The following is a 20,638-nucleotide window of genomic DNA, read 5'->3' as shown; positions in this document are numbered from 1 at the left end:
GCAAGTGCAGACTGCTTCCTTTGCAGCTTCCTTTACAGCTTCAGCTCCACATGAACAACCCTCTCCACATTTGCAAGCCTCTGCACCTTCAGTTGTACAAGTACAGACTGCTTCCTTCGCAGCTTCCTTAGTAGTTTCAGCAGCACAAGTGCAAGCACCTTCGCACTTGCAAGCCTCTGCACCTTCAGTTGTGCAAGTGCAGACAGCTTCCTTCGCAGCTTCGGCTCCACAAGAACAACCCTCTCCACATTTGCAAGCCTCTGCACCTTCAGTTGTACAAGTGCAGACTACTTCCTTCGCAGCTTCTTTTGTAGTTTCAGCAGCACATGAACAACCCTCTCCACATTTGCAAGCCTCTGCACCTTCAGTTGTACAAGTGCAGACTGCTTCCTTTGCAGCTTCCTTTACAGCTTCAGCTCCACATGAACAACCCTCTCCACATTTGCAAGCCTCTGCACCTTCAGTTGTACAAGTGCAGACTGCTTCCTTTGCAGCTTCCTTTACAGCTTCAGCTCCACATGAACAACCCTCTCCACATTTGCAAGCCTCTGCACCTTCAGTTGTGCAAGTGCAGACAGCTTCCTTCGCAGCTTCGGCTCCACAAGAACAACCCTCTCCACATTTGCAAGCCTCTGCACCTTCAGTTGTACAAGTACAGACTGCTTCCTTCGCAGCTTCTTTTGTAGTTTCAGCAGCACATGAACAACCCTCTCCACATTTACAAGCTTCTGCACCTTCAATTGTGCAAGTGCAAGCGGCATCTTCGACCGGCTTGTCGACGACGACATAATCTTCCGAATCCTTCTTAATGTTTTCAGCCGCAGATTCTTCAGCACCCGGAGTCTCCGAGGAAGTTTGTTCTTGCTCTTTCAGTTTGTAGAACGAATCTTCAGAGACGGTAATGACGCTATTCTCGTGACCGCCGGACCAGGCTAAGGAAGCAAATCAGTAATCAACACCGATTGACAAGAAGTCGTAGGCTGCAATGTGACACAAGATGAACCTGCAACAGAAAAGAACACTTACTAGTGGGAGCACCCGGAGCGAGAATCCAATCCCCGTCAACGACATATTTGTAAGTGTATGTTTTCCCACATTCAAGAGTCAGACAGGCTTGAAATCGACCCTCTTCTTTGCTGTATTCAAGGGCGCAGGGAGTCCAGTCATTGAACTCGCCTGCAACGCATACGGAGCCGGGTAGGTGCTCGCCGGGAACGTAACAGAACAGGACGGGACCTTGTGTAGTCATCTCAGTGAGTTATTTTGTAGATATAGGTGTGGTGATATGGAAGAATAGAGTATAGCAGGGAGTAGAGTAGGAAATTAGGAAGCTGGGAAGGATACGGGAATTAGAAATGAAAGAGAGAGAAAGAGCAAGAGAAAGTGGGAGAGGAAAAGAGGGCTACTTCGGAGAAGCTACGAGAGATTTGGACGAAGAAACAGAGTCAGTCGATGATCAGAAGAGCTCTACAAGCACTGCAAGCAATGGCGCACAAAAGCTGCATCTAGTTGTCGAAAGTTGGCTTGAGCTTGGAGCTCGCTCAGTCCCTGATGCTCTCTGTGTCTGGCCGATATCGACAAAGCATAGAATGGTTTTTAGTATTTACAGTTCTGCATGCGGAGAATTGTAAACAAAACATCAAAACTGTTGGGCGGGTCTGAGCTCGTCCCAGTTCCACTCTGCGAGAGGTGTTCTCGTTATCCTTCTCTTCTCCGCCCTTGAACATCCGTTTCTAGCTACTGCGTGGGATGCTACGACAGGCGGCAGTTCATACAAAGATAACTTTATATAGACCTCGTAATTTGGGCCATTGGCTTTTTCGGGTTCATCGTAGTAATAAAAACGTTCACATTTGACTCGGTTGCAACCGTCGCTCTATCTCCGCATACAGGTCTCCAGTCGTCCAGATTCTCCCCCCTCCCCCCCCCCTATGCTGCCTAAGACGAGAGAAGCAAGGAAGAGAGAAGGAGCAAATAAGAAAACAGAATGCGGATTATGAAGTCTTTAATTTTCCCATAACTATGTTGGAGTTGCTGCCAAACAAAAATGAACAATATCTAGTCGCAAGCCGATAAGCTCAGACTTCTTATCGTATCACTTATCGTTCTAGTTTGCTCTCTCTTACGCACTTTTCTATTTCTCCCGCGCGTACCATATATTGTTCCTTGTCCAATCAATGAATCCCACTTTCATTTGTTTACTTTTCTAATTTGGCTTGAAAGAACGGTTGTCTCGAGCATCCTCTCTGATGTTTTCCTCTCTTCTTGCTCATCGGATAAAAAAAATAAAGTCCATCGCCAGACCGCTCTATCTACTCCGCTTGCGGCCTAGCGCCAACCTTCCGCATCTGGCCAAATGGCGTTTTGGAGCAGACGCCTCAGTTGCCCATGGCAACCATGAATTGGGCAATTTGTTTACTTGTTTACTATTTTGGTGTTCCAAATCGCGACCGAAGTCTATGACACTGTTTAAGCCAATACTGACTAGAATCTATTAATCATATCATAATCATTCAAGTACACTTCTAATTTCATTTCGTTGTCCAAATTATAATCCGAGACGGAATCTTAAAACTCCAGTTACCTTGTCACTGATGCTCCATGTAATAAATTGTCATTCAAGAGATTCCAACGCTTGCTCGCGCCAACAGCTCTAGCTCCTCAAACTCTCCACTGTTTGCACACATACTTCTAAAAAGTGACCCATCCTTAGAAATCAACTCCATCGGCGTGCCATGCTCAATGATTTTCCCATTGTCCATCACCAAAATCGCATCATAGTCAATTATTGATCGCAGTCGATGCGCAATCGTAATCACCGTACTTGACCGCAGCTCTCTACGGATTGTCATCTGTAGCTTCTGATCTGTCTCATAATCGATCGAGGCTGTTGCCTCGTCTAATATAATCACTCGCGGATTCTTAAGAAGCGACCGTGCCAAGCACAGCAACTGTCGTTGTCCTTGCGACAAATTGCTCCCTCCTCCTGAAATTGAACTGTCGAGGTCGTAAAAGTTGCTCAATCGGTCATTCTCCTCTTCCAAAAGATGCGCGCGACAGAGCGCGCTCCGTATCTCTCGGTCCCGGTAGTTATCGAAAGGGTCCAAGTTCGATCTAATCGTCCCTGAAAATAAAGTCGGATCCTGTGGAATGATCGTCAATGCGGATCTTAATTCCCGAAGCCCCATTTTAGAAATATCCAGACCGTCAATTACTATCTTGCCCGATTCTGCTTCCAAAAAACGGAAAAATACAGACGCGAGCGTCGATTTCCCTGCTCCAGTCCGCCCTACTACTCCAACTTTCTGCCCTGGAGAGACACAAAAAGACACGTTGTCAAGTGCACGTGGAAGACCAAATGCATACCGAACTGTCAAGTGGTCTACTTCAATCCGTCCTTCCTGAGGCCAACCATCCGGTGCGTGATATTCCGTTTCCGCTGGTGCCTCTTCATAGTTTTGCTCAAGATACTCATTCACCCGCTCAACTGCGTTCATATTCATTTCGTTTATGGCAGATAGCATCACTAGCCACAACATATTATCTGTAAATGTCATGGCAAATGTCAAACACAAGCCTGCAAGACCAGCATCGACTTTCCTTCTCCCCAATAGCAGAAAAATGCTTGTAAATGTGCCTACCAAACCTCCACAAATCTCAATTCGCAGTGCCATCCAGCGATTGCATGCTAGCAACGCTCCGTATGGCCGACTATTCATATCAACTTTTGACATGCTGTCATATATAAACCGTCGCTCACAACCATATGCTCGGATCGTAGCCAACCCAGTCAAACTTTCGGCAAAATGCTGGTAGATCGGACTACGACTTATCGACTGTATCCGTTTTAGTTCTCTCGTCGACCGGATGTAATATATATTGATCACGTAAAAAATTACGCTGATCCCAATTCCGGCAATTAAAAACCCTGGCAGAATAATCGAAATCAAGACAATGACAACAACCAAGGCCAATACTGAGTGCGCAAAAGATAATAAATCAGGAGCAATTACTTGATCAATGGCCTCCATATCCTTTGAAAATCTATTAATGATTCGCCCACTAGGGGTCACTTCAAAGAAGCGGACGCGGAAATGCAATAACTTATGAAGCATTTGCTCGAACAGCGTCTTCGATGCATGTAAGCCACCGTAAAACACAACTGACTCTCGCAGAAACGAAAGCCCTATATAAATTAATGAAATCAGACCATAGAATAGCAAGTAATATACAACACCATGACGTCGGCTGAGATCTACCAAGGCATCTATAAAATCGGCAATTGCCTCATCTGCTTTCGACCATTCTCGAATCCACCACGACTGCGCTACAAAGCCAATTTGATGCGCAAGAATAATCGAGCTCGTGACTGCCCAGAATATAACCATTCCCATCGCTCGAAAATATCGTATATAGACTGACAGCTTTACCTGACCCACTTCAGTTGGTTCTTCGCCTTGTTCCCTGTTCTCAGATTCGAGAGTGCTTCCTTCCTCAACCACTTGATTGGGACCAGATTTTCCTTTCGTCTGGTCCTCGTCTGGTCCTCTTTCGACCGAAAGTTCAATCTCACTAGCCTCCGTGTTTGAAGTTTGTAGGTATTTCTCAAGAAATCCATATGCAAGCCCCTCAGCTGGGGTTCCTTGGAACTCGATCTTTCCGTCTTTGACTGCAACAACATAGCTCGCTCGGCTAAGCGCCAAAGATACATTATGAGAAATCAAGATGCATGTTCGGTTCCTCATAAGTTCGCCGGTGAGTGCATTGTTATACAGCTCTTTAGCAGTCGGTGCATCCACCGCACTTAAACAGTCATCTAGCAACAAGTGGCGGGCGTTAGAATAGATAGCTCTCGCCAGTGCTATCCTCTGTTTTTGTCCACCGGATAATACTACCCCTTTGTCCCCAACTTGAGTTTCGTCTCCAGAGGCAAGAACCTTAAAATCTCGCTGGAGGGAACAAGCCTTGATGACTTGATCATACCTGGTTTGCTCGAATCCAGACCCAAACAAGATGTTACTCTTTACTGTGCCATCAAGAATCCACGCTTGTTGAGAACAGTATGCAACCGATTCGGTCATACTAGTATTGGAATCAACGATCAAGGCATCCGTTCCTGAACCTCCAGGAAGCATTATTCGTCCTTCTATAAGATCCATCTCGCCAAGCAGTGCCAGCAAAAGCGAAGATTTCCCGGACCCAGTCGGTCCGCAAATCAAAGTCAACTCACCGACCTTGAAATCCACATTTAAATCCTTCAAAGTAAAAGTTGTTGAATTATCAAATTTTGGCCATTGGCAGGTAGCAAGTACAAATCCTATATAGGGCTGAACACCATTAGCTTGTGGGACGGATAATTGCTCGTATTTCAAAGTCGGTCGTTCACACATAAACTGGGTAATCCGACCAAACGAAACTTTTGCGCCCATGAACATTGCAACCATACTAGCAAGCCGAGTCATAGGCGTGCGAAGCAGATTGAAGAGCGCCAATGAACTGAAAGCTACTGATGGTTTCAGCTCATGTTTGGCAAGTAAAGTAAAAGACCCGAAAGATGCAAATGTTATTAATGTTGGAAAGCCAAACCAGACAATAACTGAAACTGCCCACAAAATATAACGTTTTCGAAGGTAGTGGAGTTCTTGTGTCCGGACATCCAAAATTTTTTTCTGGAACATGCTCTCCCAGGCAAATAACTTGATGATCTTGATACTTTGAAATACTTCTGTCATGGCGCGAATCCGATTATCGGTGACTGCCATAAGGTCCTTCTGTATAGCTGCATATCCCAGGGAAAACAAGTAATTGATAGGCAGCAATGAACACATCAGAAAGATTCCTGCAAAAGCACTCGGACCTAGGTTCAAATAGAGTAAGGTTAGACTAACAACAATCATAATGACGCCTTGGACAAACTGATCGAGCCCTGCAATAGCTTCTGTGATTATTTCTGAGTCGACTGCCATCAGGTTGGTAATAGCACCTGTGCTCATAAGTTTCTTGGAGTCAGTTCCGTTAGCTGACACATTCTCTGCTTCCTGCTCAGCAGTAAACGGACGTGACAAAGCTTTGGAATAGATTTCTGCGATCAATAACGATTTGACTTTCAAACCTAATCGACGAAATGACCACAACGATTGGGCTGATACAATTGATCCTAATAGAGTAGAGAGAAAAAGAATAGCAATAAATGTGCATGACTTCACAAAAGTGGTAGCTTCATCAGATTCCAGATATGATAGAATTACTTGCACCATTATCGTCGGCACAAAACAGATCAATGCGTACGATGCTGCCCAGACAGATCCAACTCCCAAATCAAAAGCGCAAAAATGAAGCAAGGCCATTTGAAAAGAATATTGCTCGCGAAGATCACGAAATTCTTGGACTATCCGAATTGATCGAAGATCTTCGCTGAGATCCCAGACATCTTCCGTTTTTATTGGCTTAGAGTATCCTTTCTTCAGTAGTCCACTTGTCCAAGAAAACGAAAGCCGTGAAAACAGAGATACAGACTGTTCTAACCAAGGACTGAGACCGTGCGTGACTTCAACATAAGGCGGAGGAATTCCAATTGGTAACAGCAATGAGATAACACATAACCCAGAACTCAGACATATCTCAAAGGTGGCGAAAACAAAGGGCATGTTGAAAACAGCACCTCTCATGAAAAATAAATGATATTGAACCAAGGCAATGGTCCACTGAGAAAAGTATATAACAGCAAGCTGAACTGAAACTCTTGTAGATAATCCATTTGGCATTCTTCGCCTGCGGAGGCGATGAAATGCTAGCATATAAATCTGTCCGTTTGTTAGGTAAACTTTTATTAACTCCAGTATATTACTATACCCATAAACAAAGAGCGGCCCAAGATTTGTACCGTAGAAAAGGCTGATTTTGTCGCAGCTTTGAAGAAGTAGTGTGCAGTATCAGCACTACCGTATAGTAGCCCACAAATAAAGCAACGAACCCGGTTTCTAGGAAGGTGAGAATCCCTATCGAACGCATAGGGATCATAATCAGATCAGTATCTTCGATATTAGACGGAATACCGTCTATTGGAACATGATAGGATGAAGTTGTGGCAGAAGTGGATCCGTTGAAATTTTCATCGTCGTCATCATCGTCAACAGCGCGATTTGAAATATCAAAGAAGCTCTCATTCCCATTATTTGAATCCAAACGAAAAAGGCTTTCATCTTGATCTAGACTATTTTCAAGATCATCTGTGTTGGGCTCTGAGCTTTGAATACTTTGAATGAACGAGTAGCGTCTTCGACTTTTGAAAGGATTGCAGATATCGTACAATTCATGAGTGGACAAGATCAGTATAATTACTGAAATTAAAACAGTGATAATTGGCACTGCAAAATGCAAGATTCTGAATCAAATGAGTTGTCATTCCGACTGAACCAAGAATTCTTATTTAGCCTACCTGTCATTGACACATATATTAATAGCTCCGGAGTCCCAAACGGAGCCTGGACAAAATTTACTAGTTTGGTCGCTTGCAGGGATGGTGCCGGTACTCTCTGTTTGTGATCGAGTATGATGGACTGGCTGAAATTGCAGCAGCGAGATCAATCGGTCCATGACGGTCTGCGAGTGTACCAACTCGTTATCAGTTTGCAGGTCAAATCAATTTAATAGCCAGCTAGCTAGCTACCCAGAGGAGTAGAAGACAAAAGGCCTAGCAGCAAACGCGATATACATTCAGTGGTCTCTATTAGCAGATCAGAAGCAATTAGGGTCCAAAATAGCAAAGACCGTCATGAAAGTTATACTGAGTTGAGAATCGGCCCGGCGAGGCTTTCTCTCTCCACTTCTTGACGGTCGAGACCAATCAGTAAGCCACTTGCGGCTCAGGGGGAGGTTGGGAATCCAGGATAATAAAGTTGCGAGACCATTATGCCACCATTGACCATTCTAAACAATTAAACGAACGAAAGCCGAAAAAAATTAAAGCATTTGAAAAGAGACCTAAACTGAGAATAGCAATTTAAAAACTATGTTAGGAAATTGAATCATAAATATAGCTTTGGCGCTAGAAGAGTCGTGGTCAGCGATATAAAATTTGGAATGATCATGACACGCTGACAGTCACATTCAATGCATGAACTCCGAGATCATATAATACCGCTTAATTGTGGATTTACATAAACTGCTGAGAATCTATATCATGTCTTGCTGTTACCATTTTGGAGCTCAAAAGTATGCTGGCTTCTCACAACTCTTCCCTTAAACTACCTGTAGGGGTCACGGACACGCTAGGACAGAAACCTCGAAAGCAGTGAAAACGAGTGAATGCGAAAGCTAATATAAAATACTTACGATTAGTGGCTTAATCTCAAATATTTAACCCACATATAAATTTATGCCACGAATTCAATTAAGACCTCATGAGATCCATTTAACAAGCTCGCATCCTAGTAATTACAGTGATACCAATATTAAGAAACACGCAGGCTAGATCACGTGTTTATATGAGTGACAAAAACCAAGCTTCTTGGGCAAAGTCACCCTAGTTTCCGACCAATTGGAATCAAGGAGATTCAGAACAATTCTCGTGAACTCGGCAACAGCGGTGAATGCGTTTGAGCGAGTAAAGTAATCAGTTTACATCACAAATTCAATAAAACAAAGTAGTGAAGGATGTCATCGTCAATTATCCGCGTTATTCGTAACTTTAACCGAATTGGTTTCAAGGCGTATATGCGTCAAATGATGTATATAGGAGATACCAAAGCCGGCGAGTAAGTTGGAAATATGTATATCTACTGGTGTTGCAATCTAACGTTGTTTCAGTTTGATCGGAACTGATGTAGGTTAATGAAAATGGCAGATATCGAGACTAGAGTACGGATCTAACGAATGGAACAGCGATTTGGCAATAAATATTTTGAAAACAGAGATGAGGATGAAATTCACTGTAAGTTCGCCATCATCCAGTGACTATATGTACACTAAATTTTATCAGTGAGAACGCGATGGGTGGAATATGCCAAAGATCACAATGATGTTTCACAGCTTGAAGCCGGCTGGTATGTTGTAGACTGCAGTTATATATTGAGCCAGAACTGACGCGAACAGGCACGGATGGCTTGGTCACTTGATAGACGAGGCTCCAAATAATCTTGCGCCGGACCATATTACTATTCGTGCAACTCCAGAGCCTACCGATATCGAGACACATACTGGAACTCCGGGTGCATATGTTCCTTATTCTACGGTTCGACCAAAGATTGCTGCTTGGGCTCCAGTGGTTAAGCCTCGAGAGATTTAAAAACACGAAAAATATAGCATTGTAATCAAGCGGACGGTGTTCACAGTGATTGGATATAGTTGCGACGCTTTTGTGTCGGAGTCGCAGGCATTAGGTCTTAATACATTGATCTTTCTTATACCGTCTGATTCAACCACCGCAGGCTCTTGGTTGAGCGGCTGCGAGCAATCATTCTTATGATGCAACGAATAAGATACTGTGTATAGCCCAAACATGAACAATTGAGCTGAGTCGCGCCCAAGGATAAAAAATAAAATCAAACCTGAAAGTAAAGTATAAATAGTTATGTCCGCGGCTGAGAATAACAGCAAATTTATTTGAGCAACGTCTTCACCCCCGCGGCGTTTGCGATAATGAATGTGGACAAGCGAGTATTAGAGGAAGTGAGGTATTTGAACGGCTTTTGCAATGCAAGGAAATTATGGTTGCAGAAGCAGAGTTTGAGAAGCAGTTGAGAGGCTGTCCTAGTCGACCGTCTAGTCGACGAAGATGAGTCACTACCAAGCCAAGTAGAGTCAGCCAAGTAGTGCGAAATTTAATAGAGTCATATATGGCATGGGGACTGTCTTAACTAGTTTAAGTGCATTTTGAAGGAGTCAAACGACCATACCTACAGGTAAAGCAGGGAAATAAAGAGATTACCTCCATCTACCTCCATCTGAAATAAATTACCACAGGTCAAGCGCTTAGCTCTAAGAATTCGACTGAATATCTTGATAGTTTTTAATCTGTAGATGCTGAAATGATCATTACCTGATGTATTAGCCAATTAATAGATTTCATTCAGCAGTATAGCAAATCTCTTGTAGTCTTATCCGTCTTCGCTGGCAGGATAAAATAGTTCGCGTCCGTTGTGTGGTTCACTCTGCCGTGATAGAGATTGAAGACCGAGAAGTGGGTCAGAATAGAGAGACCCGGATGACTAGCATTCTTTATCTTTCCGCGGTGCTCTCTGTTCGGAGACTCAAGCCCAACGCTGATTTCGGGCTTTTGTAGATGGACGGGCGGACAGAATGAGCAATTGAGCTCAACAAGTGCCTGCTTTTTTAGCGAAAAGCCTGAGCGGCCAGAGAACTGCTGGAAGCCTTTTTCAGAAGTACATGAGTTGCTAGTAGGGCCGCCAACCAATCGTAATAGCCTTAATAGAATTGTTCTGTATTTTCTGCTGCGTCTGTCGGCCGCTCTGTGCTTTCTCCAAGCGGGAGCACAGACTCGATATGTCTCTGATGGAACTGGTCCTTGTCTACGCTCGTCCTTCTACTATCCCTGCCGATGATGAGATTGACTACTGCCAGCCAAGTGATAGTGTACAATGTCGTCAAGTGTTGTCAACTGTGCTATAAGGCTACTACAAAGTTGAAAGGACAAGCTTGAATGGAAGCAATTGGAGGAACAAAGGGCTAAAGGAGTTTAGGGCTCCCGCTTCCGAAACAGTTCTAATTATTTAGCCGCATTTGGACAATTTGGTTTCAATGATAACACCAAGCCATATAGATATATATTTGCCGATACTGAAAAGATATATCGACTTAGAATTAAAATTTTTAGGTCGTAGTCTGGAATTTACCAACTTTATCATCTTGCCTGCATTTATGTGCGCTGGAAGCTGATAAAACCGTCGTTGGTCCGATCCACTTTGGTCTCGGGCTGGGAGATAAGACAGCTCCGCCCCTCTCCTGTGAGCGAGTTTAACAATCTTGTTGATCTCTCTGCCATGAACATCAAGTTCAGTTTTGCCAGAGAAGTAGCAGGCATTCACGCCATAATACATGTTCGCTCAACTCGGTCAATCCATCAGGCACTATAATCCTGACTGATTGCGGACTGCTGATTAGAGTCGCAAGACACTTCTGCCGAAATCCAGTTCTCGCTAGCTACGTTGTTCTCCCACCTCTTATCGTCTTCTTGTGCTAAACTGGCCGACCAAATTTCTCACAACAGTTGCACGACTAAGTCACGCATTCAAACTGCAAAAAGATCTGAACGATGACTGATTGTCTTTATGTAGAAATATACAATTAGATTTACTGACAGCTCTCTGCTCGTAATTTTGTGAGCCCAAATGACCTAAATAATTTGCATTTTCTACCGAGTCCTCCTTCCCTTATAACTGACCCGCGCACGCCCGTCCACTGGAGCTTGGACTTCTCCGGTCGTCGATTCCTTACCTGAGCCCCGTACTATCTTCTGCGGGATACTCTACCCTCCTCCATCCAATCTTGACCGAATTCATCTTGTCTTTTATCTTACTCCGTTGTTTTCCCTATTATTTTCATTCTCTTTCTTTTTTTTCTCATACCAGGTAGCTTCTGCTTTTTGGCTTTGCGCTCAATTGTTTGTTCATTAGCCCTGCTTCTCGGCGTCAGTCCCCTATTGCTTCTTCTGTGGAGTGTGTGCTGCTTTTCATAGGAGAGTCTCTGGAACAGTTTCAAAGCTCCAGTCCGCTCGTCTGCTGAACCATCTCTGCGCTTTTCTTTTCTATTTTTCGTCTTTTCCTTTAGTTTTTTGGTTTTCTTTTTTAAATATGGATGCTTTTCGTTGTCCTGCTCCTCTCTGGGATTACGATGACTTCACGCTCTGTTTCCGTCAAAAGTAGGTTTTCCCATTGCTTCGGCGGTCTGCTTCTCATTTCTTAACTTCTAAATTGCGCGATCGGTTTCTCGTTTACTGCTATTTACTAACATTGGTCATAGATATCTTCAAATTTTGCTGCCATTAGCTGCTGTTGCTCTTTCTTTTGTAGTTTTGTTTTCAGACACCATTAAAATATGGGCCACAAACGATTCCGTTCGGGCCGGCTATCAATCCTTAGGTGCTGATGATCGCAGCAACCCATTCAGAGAAGATGAGGGTCCTGATTCTGCTTTGGTTGACGACGAGAATCTGGAAGATCTCCAAATCATTCGTCTTGCTACTGCTGACCCTCATCGCCATAGCATGGATGAGGAAGATTTATCTCCGCCGGTGAGTGACGGCATTATTCAGGCTGATGATGACGTCAAGGTATTGGTCGTTAGTCCTCGAGGAAGTAATTTGAAGATTGCTGTTGAAGAATTTATTCTCGCATCAGAGATAGTGCTTCACTTGATGGCTATAATTGCATTGATTGCTTATTCGCCCGCGCGCGAAGACTGGGAACACTACGGACTGCGTGCGCTGATGGGGGCTTTGTTTTGGGTATGTATTTCAACTTAGAAGGGTTGCTCTTTTAACGCAATGTAGGTTTATACTCTTTTTATCTATAACTTGCGTCTGTCCAAGGTCTCGGAATATGTCCCAAAATTTCTTTGGGCGCATATTTTCCTCCTATATGTCCTGGCTTTCGTTTCTGCTGCAATCTCATTCAGATCTGCCATCATACATCCATCTCACTGGCTTGTTGATGCATCTTCTGTTATTGACTTTTTCTTGACCACATTTCTTCTCTGTCTTGGGTTAGCTATGAGTCCTGCCAATAAGCCCATTTACATCGAAGCTCATCATGGCTATGGTCCCAATTTGTCCGCCAGTGCTAGCATTGCGGGTCTCATGTCTTTCCAGTGGGCTCAGCCTATAATCTCCAAGGGACGGCGTAAGATCCTTACTATTGAGGATCTCTGGGACTTGTGTGATGGCGATCGTTCAGGTAAGATTCTTAAAGGATTTCGCCGTGAGTTAAAGACTGCTTCCTTTTTGGTTGCCTTGCTCCGCTATTTTAAATTCCAGCTTTTTCTAGCTCTGTCGTGGTCAATTTTCCATTCCTTGTTTGCGTTTGTCCCAAGTATCGTTATTCGTGTTATCTTGGAGTATGTTGAAGATCCTGAGGCTACTCCTCGTAATGTTGCTTGGTTTTATATTATCATCTTATTCTTCAGTTCATTTTTAAATGCGATGGGTAATGGCCAGGCGCTTTGGAACGGCCGTCAGATATGTATTCGAATTCGAGCTATCATCATTGGTGAGCTCTACCTTAAGGCTCTCAGACGAAAGGCTGCTGCTATAGTTTCTTCGGATGAATCTGAAGCGTCCGAAGGTGAAGCGTCCGAACATGAAGAAACTGACATTGGTGGTATCATCAATTTGATGGCTGTTGATGCATTCAAGGTCGGAGAGGTTGCTGCGTATATGCACTTTTTAATGGGTGGTCTTGTCATGATAATTCTATCTCTCATTCTCCTATATCGCACACTTGGTGTTAGTGCTATTGCCGGTGCTGTAACAATGATCAGCTTACTCCCTGTTCATCTTTACATTTCTAAAATTTTTGGCGAATGTCAATCTGATCTAATGAAAGCAACCGACAAACGAGTTCATAAGACAAATGAAGTTTTGAGTAGCATCAAAATTATCAAATACTTTGCTTGGGAGTCCCGTTTCTACGACAATGTCAATGAGGCCCGCGCAGAGGAAATGAAAAGGTTAAAGCGTCGTTTCTTAATTTGGGCTTTGTCCTCTATTGTGTGGTACGGCGCTCCAATTCTGATCACTTTAGTTACATTTGGCTTTTATACTCTGATTCTTGGATACCAAATGTCGACCCCTCTGGCTTTCAGTTCTCTGGCGCTGTTTAATCTTATGCGCATTCCTCTCGATCAGCTGGCTGAGATGTTCACAAACATGCTTCAGTCTAAAACATCAATTGAGCGTATTGCTGAGTTTTTACGTGAGGAAGAAACTGACAAATATGATCAGGTGAAGGTTAAAGTAAATCCAGAGACGGGGTCGCCTTTCATTGGCTTCGAGAATGCTACTTTCACTTGGGGTTCGTCATCTGAGAGTCATGAATTTAAGCTTGAGAACTTGAATATTGAATTCAAAGTAGGTCAGCTTAACTTGGTTGTTGGTGCTACTGGTTCTGGTAAGACCTCTTTATTGATGGCATTATTGGGTGAAATGGAGCTCGTTAGTGGTAGTGTTTTCCTTCCTGGCGTCAATAAATCTGGTACCGAGCCCAAGGTTGATCCTGAAACTGGCCTTTCGGAATCTGTCGCTTATTGTGCTCAGCAGGCCTGGTTACTGAATGACACTGTCCGCAATAACATCACCTTTGGTAATGAGCTACATCAGTCTCGATACGATGCGGTAGTTGAGGCTTGTGGGTTAAAGCGTGATTTTGAGATTCTTGAAGGTGGAGATCAGACTGAAGTTGGAGATCGTGGTATTGCTCTTTCTGGAGGTCAAAAGCAGCGTATTTCTTTAGCTCGTGCCCTCTATTCTTCTGCTCGTCATTTGCTGCTTGACGACTGCCTAAGCGCTGTCGATTCACATACTGCTGTTTGGATTTACGAAAATTGCATTACGGGTCCTCTCATGCTCAACCGAACTGTTGTTCTGGTTTCTCATAATGTTGCATTGACCATCTCTGGTGCTTCTCATGTAATTTTCCTTGAGAAAGGTAGAGTCGCTCAACAGGGCACTGGTCAGGAGCTCGTCGAGGCTGGGCTTTTTGGTGATGATGATATGATTCGTGCTGGTGCATCCAAGGCACAATCCCGCAATCTTTCTCGATCGCAATCCGTTGCGAACCTCAAAAAGCAGGTCGAGATTCAGCAGGCAATCGAAACAGAAATCGAAAGTGAACTCCAGGCACAAGCGGAAGCGTCCAATTCCTCGTCCTCTATGCCTGGAAAGGATACCAAGAAGCCTTACAAGCTAGTTGTTGCGGAAGCTCAGCAAACTGGTACTGTTAAATTGAGTGTATATTTGACTTACTTAAAATCGCTTGGCGGAGTCAAATTTTATATAATAACTCTGGCTGCTTTCGGCATCTTCCAATATCTCAACGTCGGTCAATCATGGTGGATTCGCGTCTGGTATGTTATTTTATGTAGATTTCTTTCATTATACTGATGTAGTTCTAGGGCCCAGAACATGTCGAGCCCAGCTGATCTTGGCGATTCGATTGATATTACCTATGCGTCCGTCAAAGCTATTGCTAAGAATGCTACTGTTAAAATTCCGGCAATAATTTCGCTGGGAGTTGATAAAGCTGTAGCGATGCCTAGCCAAATTATGACCGCCCGAGAAATCACCATTCAAGATCTTTCCGGACATTCTACTGAGTTTTATCTTGGTGTCTATGCTTTGTTTACATTTTTGTTTCTAATCATGTGTTACATACGTGAAGCAATTGTGTTTTCTGGAAGTTTAAATGCCTCCAAAAATTTATTTGAGAACCTTCTCGCTCGTGTAATGAGAGCGAAGCCTCACTTTTTTGATGCCACTCCGATTGGGCGTATCATGAATCGATTTTCAAAGGATATGGAAATTACAGATCAAGAAGTTGCTCCTGTATTCGTAAGTTTGGCGCATGCAGTCTTAACTATTATTGTTATTGTCATTATCGTTACATTCATCATGCCGATGTTTGTTGCTGGAGCGGTTTTTATTGCATTTATGTTTTACATGATTGTGACGTGGTTCCTTGCACCTTCTCGCGAGATCAAGCGTATGGATGCAGTTACCAGAAGTCCTATCTACCAGCATTTCGGCGAGACTCTTGCAGGTATCACGACCATTCGTGCATATGGTTACGAAGACCGTTTCTTGAAGGAGAATGAAGAGCGCATTGATAACAACAATCGTCCGTTTTGGTCTGTCTGGGCATGCAATCGTTGGATGAGTTTTCGAGTTGATGTTGCAGGTTCATTGGTCTCATTCATCACTGGTATCTTTGTAATCTGGTCTACGGGTCGTATTGATTCGGGTTTGGCTGGTCTCTCCCTGACTTATGCTGTCATGTTCACCGATAGTTTGCTGTGGTTTGTGTGGTTATATGCCATCAATGAGATGAATATGAACTCAATCGAGCGTATTGAGGAATATCTCTATATTGATCAAGAACCAGCTGAGATAATTCACGGAAGCCGACCTCCGGCCGGCTGGCCATCTAAAGGAGCGATCACTGTTGAAAATCTTTCTCTTCGATATGCTCCTGCTCTGCCTAAGGTTATCAAAGATGTATCGTTCCAAGTCAAACCGTCTAATAAGATTGGAATTGTTGGTCGGACAGGTGCTGGAAAATCTACAATTGCGTCAGCTTTCTTCAGATTTTTGGAGGCCGAAACAGGCAAGATTGTCATTGACGGAGTTGATATTGCCAAGATTGGTTTGTATGATCTTCGTTCATCGATCACTATTATTCCACAGGATCCCACTTTGTTTTCCGGCACGATCCGGTCGAATTTGGATCCTTTCAGCACATATTCGGATGAGGATGTTTTTCGTTCTTTATTGCGTGTGCACCTGATCGATGATATTCCTACAGCGAATGATGAGGCAATCCTTACGGTTACTGAGAGACATAAGCGCCGTGTGAATATGTTTTATGATCTTGACAATCCAGTCACTGAGGGTGGAAACAATCTCTCTCAAGGCCAGCGTCAACTGATTTGTCTCGCACGATCACTTTTAAGATCGCCAAAAGTTATTCTTCTTGATGAAGCTACGGCATCAATTGACTATAACACGGATGCTCAGATTCAGGAAACTATTCGTCAGGAGTTTGCCGATACCACTATTATCACGATTGCACACCGACTGAGATCTATCATTGATTATGATATGATTCTGGTTCTTGATGCCGGTACTGTGAAAGAATATGCAAAGCCTCATACACTGTTACAACAGTCTGACTCCATTTTCCGGAGCATGTGTGAAAACAGCGGCGAACTTGAACAATTAGAAGAATTAGCTGCTACCGCATTTACAGAGCAGACTGCACGTGAGTCAGGACCAATCTCAATCTGAAGTGTTGGTTTGTATATTTTGATATTATTTTGATTGATCGTCATATTTGTCGTCCTGGTTATAGAATCATTGTTAGGAATATTCAAATTTCGTTTTTTTTGGTTCGGTTTGAGCTTGATTAGTTGAGCTATGATCATTATCATCAAGTCATATTGTGAAAGAGATAAGTGCATAAAAATTCAAAGTTCTGTTTCTGCGTTTGTTGTCGTATTTTGATCCTAGGTTTTGTTTTGTTTCTGCTTTTCTAGCGGATGGAATAGTCTAAAAAATACAATTGTCATTTCCTCTATAATTTAATACATTAAAAGTGTTCAAATTTGTCATTACTGGTTTAGAATATCATCTTCAAGCAACCTTTCCAAAGTAAGTTTGTCGAATGGAGAATAAATTATTTCCGTGCCAATTTGATCTTTCGAAGATGCTAGCATTTCATGTTCGTAGAATTCTGTGAGCATTGTTCTAAAATTTAATTCATTCGTAACGATAAACTCTTCTGCACATTGTTGGTATAAAATTTTGGAGTCCATGCCATATTTGACCAGTCCCTCAACAATGCTACCTACTACAGCTCCGTTGCGTTGTAGTTGGTTATTTTTGGCAGATGTTCCATTGCTAAAAACTGTTTCACTAGCGTCGAATTGGGATTCATCCTCTAAACTCTGCAACTGATGAGAGATCAAAACCCGATACAGGGCGCGCGCATTGGCAGTTAAACTCTCAAGTACATATCTGACGCCAGAACCTTGGTTCTTTAGGTTGACATTCGCTGACGTATTCTTTGACTGCGACCCTCCAAATCCTAATGGATCTTCAAAAGAAGTCTCATCGGTGTACGAAATAAAAGTAGTTGTATCGTGCCAAATGAACCTAAACGACGACAGTTTTGCAGAGTCAAATAGTAGTGGCGCGTTTATGTGGTCCACTGAAGCAATGATACTAACATCGGAATGTGAAGCAAGATGAGCCAGATATGACTGCACTTTATCATTTCTAAATGGACGGCCATCGATGTTATGAATAACAATAACAAGCTTCGGATCATATATGTCCCCTCCAGGCACTTCTGAACCCGAGGAAGTGCTCATCAAAGTTGCTACAGCTTCCGATAAAGATTTCGGAAGTCGGTTGGCGGTCTTCTTGTCGACCAAATATGGTGCCATCAACGTTATTACTTCGTGGAGCGTTGTTGATGGGTTGTAGCCGTTCACGACTAGTACGTTGTAATCGGAGAGTTGCCTGTCAACAAATGAAAGCAGCAGCTTTCGCTTGGATCCAACTCCATGCAGTAAAATGTTGAATCCTTGAGACAATTCAAAAGTCCACTGAGCAAATATAGACTCGTAGTAATCATTCAGCCGTTGTCTCTCGACATCCTGAAATTGATCCGCTTGACGGATGTGCTCAACATATTCTGTTAAACCTAGCTGGGGCATTTTGGAAACTGGATTGGAAGATAGTACTGGCTTGCCGGAGTGCTGATCAAAGTAGCCATCAGGGCCGTCTAAAGTTACATGAAATCTGTCGCTAACTTCGGTTAATTTTCTTTTGCTAGGGGTTTTTGCAGGTGAACTTTCAGCTCCATCAATAGGGTATTCTGATTTCCCGCGAGCAGGTGTTGGAGAGGTTGGATCAATTAATACTGAAGGAGAAGGTGATCCTGCATCTTGTTGCACCTTTCCATCTGTATCCGTTTCTTGATCCTTATTAATCTCTTCGACTTTACAAAGTGAATCATCCTCTTCATCCTCATGATTTAGAAGGTGCAGAACTTCACTTGCATCCTCGAACTGTTCATCCAATTCTATGTCCTTATTCAACTGATTGTCAGTAATTGTTTCTAAAGGCATCTATAGCTATTGCGCACCACCGATTGGGTGGTTCATTAATTAAATTTTTGAGAACGATATTTCAAAAATTATACGAACTATGTTGCACTTGTCTGATCGATTGTCATTACTGATCTCTCATTTGAAACCTCTGTGGTTTGGGAGCAAGGAATTGTACCATAGTAGTCCCAAACCTTATTGAATCAAGTTCGAAGTTGTCAAACTTGACCTTTCATTGGACATATACGGAAAATTCAATTCTAATATAAATTAAATAGTTATCTTAATTTCATTTAAGATTTACTAGATGGCATTGTTTCGTGGAGTTTTAGGTTCCTCCAAATTATATAGCACTTCCGCCCGAAAAGTGCCAGATAAAACGAAGTTCATTGCAACTTCAGGAACTTATCCCAAGGGATTTTTTGTGAATGGAATACATGTAGGAATTAAGAAAGATCCTTCAGCCCTTGATCTTGCAGTTTTATATTCTAAAACTCCTTGCGCTGCAGCAGCCGTTTTCACTACAAATACTTTCAAAGCTGCTCCGGTCGTTACATCTAAAGCTGTCTTGGACAATGGCAATGGCTCGGGTATAACTGGAATTGTGGTTAACAGTGGATGTGCGAACGCGGTTACTGGGGAAGGCGGATTGAAAGATGCTTGGTCCATGAGTGCCGCGCTGGATAGATCTGTGTTCGGCATATCTAGTGAATCAGATACAGTGAGCAAGAGCATAGTCATGTCCACCGGAGTGATTGGTCAGCGACTACCCCTTGAAAAAATTCTTACAGGAATTCCTATTGGTGTCGCTAATGGAGCAAGTGATCATAAGGCATGGCTGAATACCGCCCAGGCTATCTGCACCACTGATACTTTTCCAAAACTTGTGTCTCGAGAATTCTTGGTCAATGGCACCAATTACAAAATTGCGGGCCTTGCGAAGGGGGCAGGTATGATTCACCCGAATATGGCCACAATGCTTGGATTTTTCGCTACAGATGCTCCTGTTACTCCAAAGGCCTTAAGTACGATCTTGAAGTTTGCGGTTGATCGCAGTTTCAATTGCATCTCTGTGGATGGAGATATGTCTACGAATGATACAATTGCGGCATTATCCAATGGTGCTGCAGGTGGTGAGACTATTGATATTGGCTCGAATGGTTATGAAATACTGAAAGCCGAAATCACCAAGTTTTCGGAAAGCTTGGCTCAGCTGATTGTTCGCGATGGTGAAGGAGCTACCAAGTTTGTTACAATCAACGTCGAAGACGCCAAAAGCTACGAAGAGGCAAAAAAAATTGCTGAAACAATCGCAACATCATCTTTGGTAAAAACAGCTCTATACGGCGAAGATGCTAATTGGGGTCGTATAACTGCGGCCATTGGATACTCAAACGTCGAAGTCAACCCGGATACCACGAGCGTCTCCTTTGTCCCTGTAGATGGATCTGCAGAATTGAAACTGTTGATCAACGGCGAGCCAGAAATAGTTGATGAATTTCGTGCGAGTGAAATTTTGGCACAGGAAGACTTGATTATCCGGGTGTCATTGGGGACTGGCCTAGGACATAGTGCACGATATTGGACTTGTGACTTGACTCATGAGTAGGTTCCTATGTGATAGTTTTCAGAAGTCGAGCTAACAATATACTAGATATGTCACGATCAATGGCGATTATCGTTCATAAACCGTTTTTTGATTATGCAAAACCATCGTAGAGCTGTGAAATAGACATTTACAATCAACAAATAAATTCATAATATGCTGTATTCTTCGCCATCTTGATATTATATAAGG

The 20,638-nt window shown here is 43.1% G+C and overlaps 6 protein-coding genes across 6 annotated transcripts in view; 3 read left to right on the top strand and 3 right to left on the bottom strand.

The window, feature by feature from the left end:
- Nucleotides 1-1,249, bottom strand: part of V1516DRAFT_687953 (uncharacterized protein) — a gene marked incomplete at both ends in the record, with an annotated part of 1,911 nt that extends 662 nt beyond the window's left edge. The window contains 2 exons of the mRNA XM_066923763.1: nt 13-932; nt 1,027-1,249. Of these exons, the coding sequence (XP_066775084.1) occupies nt 13-932; nt 1,027-1,249 (1,143 nt within the window). The remainder of the gene's footprint in view (nt 1-12; nt 933-1,026) is intronic.
- A 1,369-nt stretch (nt 1,250-2,618) lies between these two features.
- Nucleotides 2,619-7,596, bottom strand: V1516DRAFT_629966 (uncharacterized protein; the record flags this gene model as incomplete). The annotated part of the gene is made up of 3 exons (XM_066919914.1): nt 2,619-6,803; nt 6,853-7,384; nt 7,439-7,596. The coding sequence occupies 3 exons, from the start codon at nt 7,594-7,596 to the stop codon at nt 2,619-2,621; spliced, it is 4,875 nt and encodes a 1,624-aa protein (XP_066775083.1).
- Nucleotides 7,597-8,655: 1,059 nt separating this feature from the next.
- Nucleotides 8,656-9,286, top strand: V1516DRAFT_629950 (NADH ubiquinone oxidoreductase subunit NDUFA12-domain-containing protein; the record flags this gene model as incomplete). Its single annotated transcript, XM_066919913.1, has 5 exons — nt 8,656-8,756; nt 8,809-8,824; nt 8,884-8,932; nt 8,981-9,044; nt 9,094-9,286. The coding sequence occupies 5 exons, from the start codon at nt 8,656-8,658 to the stop codon at nt 9,284-9,286; spliced, it is 423 nt and encodes a 140-aa protein (XP_066775082.1).
- Nucleotides 9,287-11,434: 2,148 nt separating this feature from the next.
- On the top strand, nt 11,435-17,176 carry V1516DRAFT_123729 (uncharacterized protein). The gene is made up of 4 exons (XM_066918617.1): nt 11,435-11,878; nt 11,980-12,463; nt 12,509-15,078; nt 15,127-17,176. Exons 1-4 carry the CDS (start codon nt 11,811-11,813, stop codon nt 17,012-17,014), a joined length of 5,010 nt encoding a protein of 1,669 aa, XP_066775081.1. The 5' UTR covers nt 11,435-11,810; the 3' UTR covers nt 17,015-17,176.
- Nucleotides 17,177-17,266: 90 nt separating this feature from the next.
- V1516DRAFT_682088 (origin recognition complex subunit 2-domain-containing protein) lies at nt 17,267-18,963 on the bottom strand. The gene has a single exon (XM_066923346.1). The coding sequence runs from the start codon at nt 18,859-18,861 to the stop codon at nt 17,338-17,340; it is 1,524 nt and encodes a 507-aa protein (XP_066775080.1). The 5' UTR covers nt 18,862-18,963; the 3' UTR covers nt 17,267-17,337.
- A 96-nt stretch (nt 18,964-19,059) lies between these two features.
- Nucleotides 19,060-20,608, top strand: V1516DRAFT_682087 (arginine biosynthesis protein ArgJ). Its single transcript, XM_066923345.1, has 2 exons — nt 19,060-20,445; nt 20,495-20,608. Exons 1-2 carry the CDS (start codon nt 19,148-19,150, stop codon nt 20,526-20,528), a joined length of 1,332 nt encoding a protein of 443 aa, XP_066775079.1. The 5' UTR covers nt 19,060-19,147; the 3' UTR covers nt 20,529-20,608.
- The last annotated feature ends 30 nt before the right edge of the window (nt 20,609-20,638 follow it).

The sequence above is a fragment of the Lipomyces oligophaga genome, assembly GCF_038497815.1.
Source record: "Lipomyces oligophaga strain CBS 7107 unplaced genomic scaffold V1516scaffold_10, whole genome shotgun sequence".
NCBI lineage: Eukaryota > Fungi > Ascomycota > Lipomycetes > Lipomycetales > Lipomycetaceae > Lipomyces > [Lipomyces] oligophaga.
Note: the sequence above shows the minus strand (reverse complement) of the source record. Positions and strands in the feature narration are given on the sequence as shown.

Excerpts from the sequence above, each read along its gene's own strand:
- V1516DRAFT_123729 (XM_066918617.1), top strand. The coding sequence starts at position 11,811 with ATGGATGCTTTTCGTTGTCCTGCTCCTCTCTGGGATTACGATGACTTC. Across the intron at positions 12,464-12,508 it reads TGATGGGGGCTTTGTTTTGG|GTTTATACTCTTTTTATCTA; the intron begins GTATGTATTTCA and ends AACGCAATGTAG. Across the intron at positions 15,079-15,126 it reads TCATGGTGGATTCGCGTCTG|GGCCCAGAACATGTCGAGCC; the intron begins GTATGTTATTTT and ends ATGTAGTTCTAG.
- V1516DRAFT_682087 (XM_066923345.1), top strand. The coding sequence starts at position 19,148 with ATGGCATTGTTTCGTGGAGTTTTAGGTTCCTCCAAATTATATAGCACT. Across the intron at positions 20,446-20,494 it reads ACTTGTGACTTGACTCATGA|ATATGTCACGATCAATGGCG; the intron begins GTAGGTTCCTAT and ends ACAATATACTAG.
- V1516DRAFT_682088 (XM_066923346.1), bottom strand. The coding sequence starts at position 18,861 with ATGCCTTTAGAAACAATTACTGACAATCAGTTGAATAAGGACATAGAA.